The sequence below is a fragment of the Diabrotica undecimpunctata genome, chromosome 3 (genome assembly GCF_040954645.1).
Source record: "Diabrotica undecimpunctata isolate CICGRU chromosome 3, icDiaUnde3, whole genome shotgun sequence".
In the NCBI taxonomy this organism is placed as follows: Eukaryota; Metazoa; Arthropoda; class Insecta; order Coleoptera; family Chrysomelidae; genus Diabrotica; species Diabrotica undecimpunctata.
The window spans coordinates 113,081,738-113,095,055 of NC_092805.1; the positions used below are offsets into that span (position 1 = coordinate 113,081,738).

At 31.9% G+C, this 13,318-nt stretch overlaps 1 protein-coding gene across 1 annotated transcript in view; it reads left to right on the forward strand.

The window, feature by feature from the left end:
• The first annotated feature begins 2,776 nt into the window (after positions 1–2,776).
• The window catches only part of LOC140437240 (uncharacterized), a 59,442-nt gene continuing 48,900 nt past the window's right edge, over positions 2,777–13,318 (forward strand). The window contains exons 1-2 of the mRNA XM_072526642.1: positions 2,777–2,976; positions 9,047–9,119. Coding sequence (XP_072382743.1) covers positions 2,951–2,976; positions 9,047–9,119 — 99 coding nt within the window. The 5' untranslated portion in view covers positions 2,777–2,950. The remainder of the gene's footprint in view (positions 2,977–9,046; positions 9,120–13,318) is intronic.

Sequence of the window (13,318 nt, forward strand, 5' to 3'; positions counted from 1 at the left end):
GCTATGCATGGAATCTACTTTCATATGGGAGTGTCTACTTTCCATGAACTTTTGCTCAATTATCCGAAGACCGAGATAATGTTTAACAATATCTAAAAGAAGAGCAGATACTTGAATATCTCTGTTTTGTCCTCCACACGTATCTGAAAAAATCGTTAGATGTTTTATACCAATAATGAATTAATAAACATTCCCAGGCAAGTACCAATTTCACAGCTTCCACGCTTACCATTGACTCCGGTCCAAAAATAACAGACTGCCTCATTTCGTGGAGCAGATTTATAAATCGTAAAATTATAGAGGTTCAGCTTTCTAAGAAAATACAAGAGACTTACTTGCGATGATGGAATTTGTAAAACGCTTTGCATAGCATATGTAAATAATTTTAAATTTTTTATTATTTTTCGCTATTTCTTTGTCTGAAGTTTTTTCTTTCATTGCGGCCTCTTTTCTGTCTCTTGACAGAAATGACTCCTATAATTAAGCTCCATCTCTTCTTTTTCTTGTTGGGATGCTCTTGTGTATTCGTTATAGGTCAAACATTGGTCTTTTTAAGGTTTGAAAAATGATATATTAAATTCCTTGCAAAAGATTTGCCTATAAGTTATCTGACTAAGCTAGGCAAATTGCTCTCTTTACACTTTTCCACGAACAGTTTGTGCATTTTTTTATTATTGAGATTTCAATTGTCTTTCTAGTGTAGTAACTTTCTACAACTGGAAAGCTTTTAATGTGTTTTTTTGCTTTTATTCTCGTTTTTTTCTGAGGTTTTATTGCCAGAAATCTTACGACCCCTTCTGTATATTCCATTATATTCGCCGCTTACATTCTTATCACGCAAAACACTGGAATTAAACTAAAACAACCTATGCAACATACCCAAACAAATAATTAATTTTTTATTAGTATTAAATATTAAATATTAGTATGCAGCTTTTAGCAAAAAGCTTCTATTGCTGTGATGAAATAAAAGCATTGGAGCACAAATTAGTCAAACTTTTCACATCTGAATCGTTCTAATAATTGTATTTATGTATTCTAATAACTGTTATATCGTTCTACTGATTCGGATTCAGACGTGAAAAATTGTTTTCCTCTAGCAGTTGCCTTCTTTCCTTCATTAGCTGTTTAATTTCGTTGCTTCTTTTGTTGTTTCAGAGAAAATGGTCTATTTCATTTTTGGTAGTTCCGTTAGGTGCACATGTTCACTTTCTGTTGGGTTTCTTTTTGTAAAAGGTCTTCATGGCATACATATTTTCTTCTTCCAGAAATTTCATGAGTTTTTCTCCTTTTTTCGTTTCCTGTGCCAAATCAGAAATTTCCAATCTTGTTTTTGGAGTCTTTAATCTTTCTTTCAATTTTGGCGTTAAAACCTCTTATTATTATTATTTTAGATTCTTTGTTGTTGCTTTTTCAATTGGTATATAAATCTGCACAATCTTTATATTTGTTCACAATCTGGTTTGTGAATTTAGTTTTAAGATCATGTATGTCACCCTGTCCGAGACGCTATGAATTATTGAATTTGTGATTTTTTCTTCTTGTTGATTAAGAAACCTACCCCACCGTATATATAATCTTCTTTGCCTTTGTAGTAGAGCCTGTCGCATGCATGTAAGTCCACATACCTTTCACATCTACTTTTAACTTCTGATAGTCCCATTATGTCCCAATTCATGTTTCTCAATTCCTCTTCTAGTTTTTCATCTTTTGGCATGGGTTATTACTGCCTGTAAATCAAAATCTGAAATCAGTCTTGAATCAAGGACATCAAGCTTTGTTTCTTCTCGGCACATTTCTTTTTGTTTAATGTGAATCTGATACTGATGTTCTTTTAACAATTTTTTTGTGCTAAGATTTTATACGATTCGAATTGCATGCACTGTTCTTTTTTTTTTTTGAAAAATCACAATGTTGAACTCTTTGTTAAATATAAGTTGCCCGAACGCCGAAAAGTTTCGAGATGCTTTATTTGTGATGAAACTAAGTTATTTGGTCAACGTATTCGAGAAATTAACTCTATTGAAACCATAATCCCAAAAAGCAAACACACACATGTTGAATATCAGTGATAAGTTAGTACTTTTTGTAGAAAGTTGTGAAGCAGAAAAGTGAAAGAAAAAAAACTAGAAATGTTTCCAAATATGAATGAGTATATTTAAACATATCAGGTAGAAGAACAGTATGTGAAAGTTGTTTTTGTAACAATAGAAAGCCAAATCATGTTGGAACATACTTTTAAAAATTATTTTCTTGCTAACAAATTGGTAGCAAGTTACAAGTGGACGAAGAATTCATCCCAAAAGTCTCTCAATTACAGAAAAAGAAATCTTTATAGACTTTACTGCAAGCAGCGAAATCAAGGGAGAATTTAGTAATAAATCTGCGGTGACTGGTTTAAAAACAAAATAGTTATAGGTCTCTAATGAATATAGACTATTAAAACTGAGAGTGGCTATTTGTAATATAAAACTTTCTTTTAAAATACTTTGTTGTACAAGACAGACCCACTAGGGGAACTACTAATAATTAATAAATCTAGTTTTAACTTAGTATTGATGAGTTTATTATTAGCTTCATTTGAGAGTTCCTACCGATACATTCATATTTGTAAAAGAATTAAATAGTTCTTCCTTAAATTTTAGTAATTTCAAAAAAATTTGGGCACGCGCCCCACTGTTTGAGAAGCGCTGCTAAAGTAATTCTATCTACGTTTACGTTGTAAACTTCACACTACTTCAAAAATATTTCTTGACAACAGCTTGTCTACGTCAATTGTCAATTTTGAATTTAATAACGGTTGATAATATTTTTACTGTTTAAGTGCTAAAAAATTCTTAAAAAATAGTCTAATAAAAGACTGAGTTTATAAAAATAGTGTAATAAAAGTTAGTTAATATTTAGTAGTGATTCCTAACTGGGTTAGTTTCCTATCGCCAATATAGTAATTATGTCTAATACTGAGCATCAAACTAGGTAAGTGTTTATAAGATAAATAGTAGCCCCCTGCCAGATAACATTAATCAACGTTTTAATTAAATGTAAATATAAATACTTACTTTGAAATTCTTAATGACAACAAATTGGTATTAGCCTTAAAATTGTTCTTTTAATGTTGGTCAAAACATTCTCAAAAGGTAAAATTTACTCATAATCAAACAAGGTGACATTAAGGATAAATTAAAGTGTAATTTAAATTAAAAATTGCAATTTTATTAAAAGACTTAATGTAATCATAGAATAGATTAAATTAATATCTTCTGAAAAGCTGTAGGTATAGATGAATTGTATACTTACTTGATGATTGATTAAGCTAAAATGAGCAATTAAAGCCTTCACTTCAATTTTTTTAGGAATTATACTTCATACTCTGGTTTAAATTATTTTAAATAGTTTTGGGAAATGATTTGCACATGTTTTGAAAAAAAAATTTATTATTGCATAAAACTAATAATAATTAATTTACTTATAATTTACATTGAATTTTTCTCAGAAGACATTTTGAAAAACAGATTTGCATTATCTATTTTATTTCTTGTCATTGTCTTTTGTTGTTTTTTATATATTTTATTTATGTTTACAGTGTCATACTTACATGTTTATCAGTTACAACAGTAGTTGTTTATGTTTTGAGTTTGTACACTGCATACAATTATGAACTATAAACATGGAATTCATGTGTGTGTATCCTATAATTATTATTTTAATGCATTTCACATTTTAATTTTTGTATAGTTTATTATACTGTTTTTTATATATACTGCCAAAACAGTAAACACCCTCTCCAGGGTATCATGGATTCATCTATGACCAAATCTTGAGCAGAATTGTACAATTTTTAAAATTCTTTATGCTCTGCCAAGCAGCCCTCCCGAGAATATTAAAACTATCCAGTTTGTCTCTTTGCTCTGAAAATATTCTAATTCTTGTAATAGTATATAATAAAAAAAAGACTAATTATTACCCACATAGGTAGTCCACAATATATGACTTTTTTAATGGTGATATACTCATATTTCAGTTAGTTCACACTAGTTATAACCACAAATAATATATGATTGCTGATATTTTTGGGAATTACTTTGAGCAAATAATAGAGCTAATTCCAACAGATTCCTTAATGGTTTTGGACAATGCTTATATCATTCAAGAAAATTGAAAAAATTACCTATAGGAAAAAAGCGTTGTTTTTTTTTTTGAGAAATAAATACTATTTGAAGATGATATTGTGAAAGAAGAGCTATTGGTAATTGTAAGTGTAGATGAACACTGGTTTGTAAAATATATTATTGATATAATGATAAAAAACTGAATATTGTAGTATGGAATAAAACTTGTATGGACTCGATTCTGTAGCAAATCGTAGAGGTATTTTGAAAAATTTTGAAAATATATCTCCAATGAAATATTTTGAAAATTAAAAACTTAATAAATCAATGCAAAATAGATGCAGCATTACATACGTTATTAAAGAAGAGCTAAAAATATGGTGATTAGACAATTTTGTAGAAAAAATAGTCCAGCCAATTGGGTATTATTAACTTAGGGAAAGAACTTAAAGAAGTTAATCAGATTTTCCAATTTAGATGAAAGTTATGATTAAAACTTCTGTAGGTACATAAATAAATATCTAAATATAAATTAAATCAAAATCATAGTTGATTTTGGCATCTTCTACACTTTGCCTTCAGTCTCTTCTTGTCTTTGTCACATCTCCCCACTGACTGATCTGCATCCTTCTCAAATTCTCCTACACATTAAGCCATCACTTTCTTATTCTATGTTTCTATGTTTTCTTCGAATTCTTCACAGCATTACCTCTTCTTACATCTATATATCCATTGTAGTATTTTTATTTCACAAATTAGATAGGAGTCATCTGCTTTTATTATGCATTGCATTTCAGCAGTAAAGGTGACACCTGATATTATCCAAGTTTTGTATTACTTATTTTTAGTTTTACTGGACAGCAATGAGGACTTTAGTTGGTTTACATTAGCAAAGTATGCCCTTTTCCCATCATAATTAGTGGTTGGTAACATGATTATGACCGTTTTGTGGCTTTAAGAGATCAGTGTGACATTTTAAGATCAGACTGAAACAGTATTTAAAGAGGATACAAAACAACATTTCAGATAATCCAAAATCTTTTTGGTCTTACATTAAAAGCAAAAGAAATGAGTATAATTTACCATCTAGAATGGTCTATAATGACAGGGTTCTCATCAGTCTACTAGGATCAACAACCAGATAATTTACCTTCTTTACGTTTTGACAGTTCAATTTGTTTGAGTTACGTAACATTTACAGCAACTCAAGTCTATGATGCTATTGCAAGCTGTAAAAATCGATTATATTCAGGGCCGGATGGTATCCTGGCTTATTTTCTGAAAAAATGCTTATGTCTGTTTACAAAACCATTTTTGTTTATTTTTAACAGATTGCTTGGTACTGTTAGCTTTCCCAGTCTCTAGAAGAAAAGCTTTTTAAAGCTGATTTTTAAATCAGGTGCAAGGAGTGACATATTCAACTATCAAGTTATCTGTAATCAGTCAGAGCTGACAAAGTTGCTTGATTGTTTGGTTAGTAAGAAATTGACATGGAGTTTTAGAGGCATTTTTAATCCTGAACAATTTGGTTTTATGAGAGGGAGGTCGACTGATGCCAATCTAGTTTTGTATGTCAAGCATATGTTTAACAGCTTTGAAGAAGTATTACAGGTTGACTCAATCTATACTGACTTCCAAAGCATTTGATCAGGTCAACTAAGGGGTATTCTTACAAAAATTAAGTGTATTGTGGATCCCTTTTTTAATGGATTTCGGAATTTATTAGTGGCTGTATACAGACAATTAACTTGGTGGGTGATACCTCATTTTAAATAACAATACCATGAGGGATGCCGCAAGGTTCCCATTGTGGCCCTGTTTTATTTTACTTGTCTCTAGTTGATTTATATATATATATATATATATATATATATATATATATATATACATATATATATATATATATATATATATATATATATATATATATATATATATATATATATATATATATATATATATATATATATATGAGCACAGAGCTTCAGTGAAAATGCGCCATCGGGTTCTATTTTGCGCTAAGGCCTTCCCCTCATTCCAAGACTTTCCTTGACCTTTTATCTTGTCCATGATGGATCTAAGTTTGTACTGGGCGACCTCTTTTTTTTTCTTCCTTGGGGATACTCTAGGGCAGTCTGTGCAATACTAGAATTATTTTTTCTGAGTTTGTGACCAATCCAACCCCACTTTATGGACTTTATTTGATGTTCTACCCTTTTTTGTTCGGTCAGGTGTAGTAGATCTTCATTTCTGATGATGTTAGGCCAGAAAATATGAACAAATTACCGTAGATATTTATTAATAAAGACCTGCTGTTTATCTGTAAGGGTTTTTGTCACTTTCCAGGTTTCACATCCGTAGAGTAGAACAGACATGACATTTGACTGGAATATGCGGATCTTTGTCTTTGTAAATATGTTTCAAAACCTCGTGAACCTCGAAATGCGCACGCCCGAAAAAATAAATGGACCCTAAAAACGTGCACCATTTTAATTTCATAGGAAATTAGGCGATAGGGTAGGATTTGCACATGCTAATGATGTCGAATATTTCCAATAAACATGACATATTATGTTTCTCTATTCTTAAACATTCCAGTTAGTCATCGCATTTTTATTTTATCTCACATTGAAAGATGTAATAAAAATTTACGACTTCCCGTCTTCACTGCCGATAAGAATTGCTGTGTAAAATGTAAAATATTTACATTGCACTAATTTGACTTAAAAATAAACCTTTTAAGAACTGAAAACAATCTAGAGGGCAAATAAATAAATAACAAATCAATGTACGATAGAAAAATAATAGGATTTTGGTTTTAAATTCAGCAAAATATGTTTATATGAGACGAAAAACTCAAATTCCTTGAGAAAAATATTCGACATTCCTCGACTTGAAACTCACTGAACATAAATAGTATCTCACTATAAAATATTAAAAACGATTGTTCGCAAAAAAAATAAAAATATTAAAGCTATTTCACTAATGCAAAAACTAGTTTGTCTCTGTCTCGCTACGATAACGCACTGAATGCCTCATATCATTGTTTCGTTCGTGGATCGACTTCACTAAATGATTACGTCAGGTCCACGACATTATGAATTATCTTTAGTATACTCGCCAGATCTCCAAACAGGGTTGAGCATGCTGAATGCTTGTTGAGCTTTTTGTATCCTCATACGAATATCGTCCTCTGTACCTCCGCTTTCTGTTATGACACTTCCAAGATACGTAACATGTTACAGATCCCAACTTGCCAGCAATTTAAATTCAAATTGTATCGTGTTGATTTTTAAGTTAATATATTGTGTTATATTTATGTTATTAGTTATTGTTAAGTTATTTACTGGTCGTGTTATTTTTTAGAGTTTAGTTTAATTGTGATATAATGATTAAATTTCAATAAATTCTTACACCAACAGTTTCAAAAGTAAATAATTTTTAAAAATCATATGATACATAGGTTGTATATCAGTACGACCCTGTTTGGCTTACACATGGTTCTATTGACCATTGGGAATTTGTAAAATGAATAGGGTTTAGTCGATGTAGTACAAAACATTAAAAATTTTACTGTTCTTATGTTTGCTGAAGATGTAAAACTGTTTAGAAAAATAGAATCCTGGAATGATGCTGTTCTATTACAGGAAGGTCTTAAATCGTTTTATGATTGGTGCAGTTTAAACAAAATGTCACTTAACATAAACAAATGTCATAAAATGGCATTTGCAAGGTAATGAAAAACCAATTATTTGACTCTATAAATAACCTGCCATTGAAGTCTAAATTGGAGTATCAGACATGGAAATCTGGTTAGACATCAAACTGTCATTCTCAAGCCACATCAATCAAGTAACGAACATGATGATGAAAGTACTGTGATTTATCCAAAGCATATCTGTAGACCGGTCTTTGTTCACATTTCAAAGACTTTATTGTGGTATCGTTAGGTCCTTTATAGTGTATGGATCAGTTGTATAGTCCCCATCATAAAACTGTTACATTGAACAGATTGAAAGGGTCCAAAATAAATTTTTAACAATAGCAGCTTTTAGGAGTAGATACCTGAGAGAGGAATGTGACTATCAGTGGGTAAGAGATAGTATTGATTTACCAACTCTTGAGTCAAGAGTTGGTAAATTATGGTATCAATGAACCAACTACACGATTTTTCCAGAGTGCTAATAGCCTATCAAGACAAATAAATATTTTTGATTACAAAATTAGTTTATTTAAAAAACAACAAAGGGGTATCTTATAAAAAATGGTCTCTTTTTCATGTCAATTCTAATCTACCCTTGATAGCTGTATTAAAGATTGTTATAGTATATTATTCTGAGATGTTTGATATTTTAAAAATTTGTAATTTTTAAGCCTTTGTTAAAACTTTTATAAATGATCAGCATTTATATATTAGCATTTATAGATTGATCAGCAGATTTCATAATGTAGAAACTCATTTACATTGTATTCGGACCTTTTACAATGTGAGGAAGGCAAATAAAGAATGCTAGTGTAATTTTCAAGGAGATCTTGAATTCTTTGTAGTCAATTTTGTTAATAAAACCGTTTTAATTTTACATTCATTTTTATAAATCATTGTTTAAGCTTTTATTAATCATTTATTACCTAAATTTGAAGAACTGTGGACTGTCTTCATATTTGATCATTTATCATTTGTAACTCAGTGTCTCCAGAGAAACTATGTAGATTATATTACTTTTTTTCTACTATTTGATACATATTTGCTATAGTTTTGTGTATTTTGTCAATCGTTTTATTTATCATACCATTACATCCGTAAAATAAAAATAAAAAATATTAACTAAAAATCATTCTGCTTCTAAACACAAAATTCTAATATCTGTGTAAAAATGTCACGGAAAAGTTAATGTTGATAACAATAAAATTTACTATCAAATGCTTATTTGTTTCAGTAAAACGTCAAACGAAGATGATGGTTTGAATGACACATTTGAAAGCCTGGCACAACAAGTACAACAATTAATAGTAAGTTTTATTAAATAAAGTTTATTCCTAATAGTACAAGATCCCACTGCAGGATCACTATGTTCATAACGTAGTTAATCAAACTCACATGTTTACATACATGTAAAATTAGGAGAATACGTTGATAATAGGTTGCAAGTCAATAAGTTGCCGCAAATATTTCTAATTCAATTAATAAAATAATTTTTGAGCAAAAATTTTATTTTATTGATTTATTTTTTAAATAAAATACGCTGCTCATGACGTATATGCTCGTTTTTTATATCAAATTAAAGCTAATTTTTTTCTTAATGTTGTTGCCTGAAAAAAAATGGTCGCAAATTAGGATTGCCAGCTGTTAAAAACGCGAGGTATCAAAGATAAAGTAAAATAGAATTAGCGCGCAACGACACTGATTTGATAAGTGATAATATGTATATTATTATATATCTATCGACGCATGCTTTAAAAACTCACACAACTGACACTTTAGTCCCTCATTTGCGACCATTGTCTACATCGGCTATGTGGAATATCTATGAGCTACCTGAAGCTGCCAGGAGTTGATTGTTTTCGTTTGTCGTGCAGACAAAGCATAGGTCTGGATTGTATTTTCGCCTCCAGGCTGTAGATCGAAAAGTTCCCTGATCTTTAATGTCAAAGACTAAATAAGGGTTAGCCTCTTCGCTCCAGTTTAGCAAAGTCCCATTATTTTGATCATTTTGCCTGTACTTCCAGAATTCGTGTTGACTGTTGAAATCTCCAACATAAACTGATGGGTGTGGGTGGGCGTGAATAACATGCGGAAGCCACAGGACTGCCGGGAGTTGTTGCTGACAGTGATTTTGTCTATTTGTATGGCAACCACATGAATGTTATTTCTGTCTGATGTAGAACATGTGTGGGTATCTTCTATTTTGTTTCGAATCTTGGTTCGAATATCCCATAAGCTGGATGATAAGTTGCACACAATAAATCATAGCTATGAATTCTTCCTCTGGCAAGAATTTGCTCTTTGTTTTCTGCATGGGTTTCCTGAATTGCGATCAGTCAATATTATATTCAGTGGAAACCTTTTGGAGGTACTCACACTTACTGGCTACTAATACCTTCTATATTTAGATGACAGATTCGGACGCTTGCTTGCTTCCTAGTCCTTTAGTTCCTTGGTCCTAAGAGTTTAAATTGTTGGTTTGAAGTCATATCTTATTATCCCCATTAGTACTGTAAATCAGTGACGAATTTCAGTATGACATTTGTTTATTTGAATCGTCGTTAAGTAGTTGAAACGTTGCCCTTTAACAGACATTTTAAACAAGAGAAGCTAGAGAAAGATGGCTAAGTGAGCAATGCCAGGAGTTGGAACAACTGGAGCGAAAATATGACTTTTTTAATGTACACAAAAAGATTAAAGAAATGACAGGAAGGAGAAGAACAACACAGACAGGACAGATCAAAGATACAGATGGTTTACTCATAACAGATTTACAACAAAAAATGAATCGATGGACAGAATACATATCACAACTTTTTGATGACAAAGATAGACAACAAATCTCAAACGAATATACAGATGATACAGGGCCTGATATAATCAGAGAAGAAATAGATTATGCAATCAAACAAGCGAAAAGTGGTAAGGCCCCCGGTCCTGATGAAATTCCCGTAGAACTGCTCAAACTTATGGACGATGAATCTATTAAAATACTCCTAGATCTATTTAACACAATATATAGAACTGGAATAATACCTAGGGAATGGCTCCGTTCGACCTTTATACTACTGCCAAAAAAAGGCAAATACAAGGGAATGCAGTGAATATCGTACGATAGCTTTGATGAGTCATGCTCTAAAACTGTTCCTGAAAATAATCCATAATAGAATCTATAGGAAATTAGACGTAGACATCAGTAACACTCAGATGGGATTCAGAAAAGGGCTGGGTACAAGGGAGGCTCTGTTTGCAATGAACGTTCTCTCACAGAGATGCTTAGACATGAACCAAGAAATTTACACCTGCTTTATTGATTTCGAAAAGGCCTTTGACAAAGTACAACATGAACCACTAAGACAAATTCTAATAAAGAAAAATATAGACAGCCGAGATATTCGAATTATATGCAACCTATATTGGAATCAAACAGCAAATGTGAAGGTTGAGGGTAGGCTAACAGAAGAAATTCAAATCCGTCGAGGAGTCCGGCAGGGATGCATCTTGTTGCCACTTTTATTTAATCTGTATAGTGAAGCTATTTGTGAACAAGCACTCGAGGAAGAAGATCTTGGTCTGATAATAAATGGTGAGACGATCAACAATATAAGGTATGCTGACGATACGGTTCTCCTAACGGGAACGCTAGTAGAACTACAACATCTCGTTCAAAGTCTCAATATATACTGTAACAGTTACGGCTTGAAAATTAATTTGAAAAAAACTAAATTTATGGTAATCACGAAATCAAAGAACATCAGAGCTAATCTTGTAATAGACAATACAACGATTGAGCGTGTGTCCTGTTATAAATATCTAGGTGCTTGGATCACAGACGATACTGATCAAACAAAAGAGATTAGATGTAGAATAGAAATCGCTAGATCAGTCTTTAATAGAATTCGCAAACTCTTTTGCAATCGTGATATCAATATAAAGTTACGACTACGAATGCTGCGGTGTTATGTCTTTTCTACCCTGTTGTATGGAGCAGAGGCTTGGACACTAAAACAGTTGACCACAAAAAACATCGAAGCTTTCGAGATGTGGTGCTATAGGCGCATTCTCAGAATATCATGGATGGACCGCGTCACTAACACGCAAGTACTCCAAACTTTAGACAAAAGATGCGAAATTCTAAATGAGATAAAAACTAGAAAGATGGAATACTTGGGGCACATTGTGAGAGGTGAAAAGTACGAACTTTTAAGAAATATCATGCAGGGCAAAATTAAGGGCAAAAGAAGTGTGGGAAGAAGAAAAATATCGTGGCTTCGTAATCTACGTGAATGGTTCGGGTGTAGTTCGATAGAACTTTTTAGGCGCGCTGCTAACAAAGTCGCAGTGGCCATGATGATTTCCAATCTCCGCTAGGAGTGGCACGAGAAGAAGAAGACATTTTCAGTTTTGGAAACACGAAAATGTCGTTGGGTACTAAACAGAAATTGGCACAGTTATACAACCTTGTGTTTTGTCAAAAAATGTTGCAAAAAGTTCAATGAATATGTTGGCGCATTAACGTGAGGAAGAAACCAGTCGCTGCTCGTCCAAAAAGTAACCGTTTTTTCCTCATTTAGTTAAGCAATCTTTTTAGGACTTGAATTAAATAAAGTGGTTTATTGTCCGATGCCTTGGAGCATATTTTGTGTTGAAGAACAACACTGTTCTTCAACACAAAAATCAAGTTGGAAGCTATAACAGTCACAGGACTCATCATTGGTAATAATCTTTTTAAATATTTTCATCATTAGTAGTAATTTCCAAGTTTCCTGTAGCGAATTCGAAGTGAATATTTTCCTGCTATACAGTGAGAAATTTTGTAGTAATGTTATCGCAGGCACAAGTCATTTTCAAAATCTCGGTTAGAATTCTCCAAACTCATTTTTTTTAACTCCAAGATTGCTTTTTAGTTCTTGCACAGTTAAATGACGATTTTCTTCAATTGAAAATCTCATGTTCGATATATTCCAATGTTGTGGTACTGGAAGGTCGACCAAAACAGTTATCACTGTCAATAGAAGTGCGACCGTTTTTATCTCTATTTGGCTCCTTCATTCATCTCCAAAAAACTTTTGCACCATTTGCTTAGTTTTCGCACAACTTGTTTAAGTTTAAAGCAAAACTTAACAAAATTCGTTTCCATCATTATCAGCTACAACAAAATGTAATTAGTGCAAACAGACCAAAAATGAACCAGACATTTCTTGCTAGTAACTTCGGCATATGACATGTTGTGGAAGATGGCACTCTTATCCTATAGATGGCGCTGCAATGTTGTGGTGCGAAGTTATGTACAAAGGTCTGATATTTTTGGAACAGCAGATGTCTTTATAGATACGATTAATATTGTAGGACTTATCAAAGGATTTATCACATATTTCCAAAATTGTATCCAAGCCTTCATCTAATTGGTTCCTCTTTTTGAGCTACCAACTTTTTTATTTCAGCTAGGATATTGGATTAAAATCCTTTATAAATGGAATAAGTATTACCACTTTAGTGAATACAA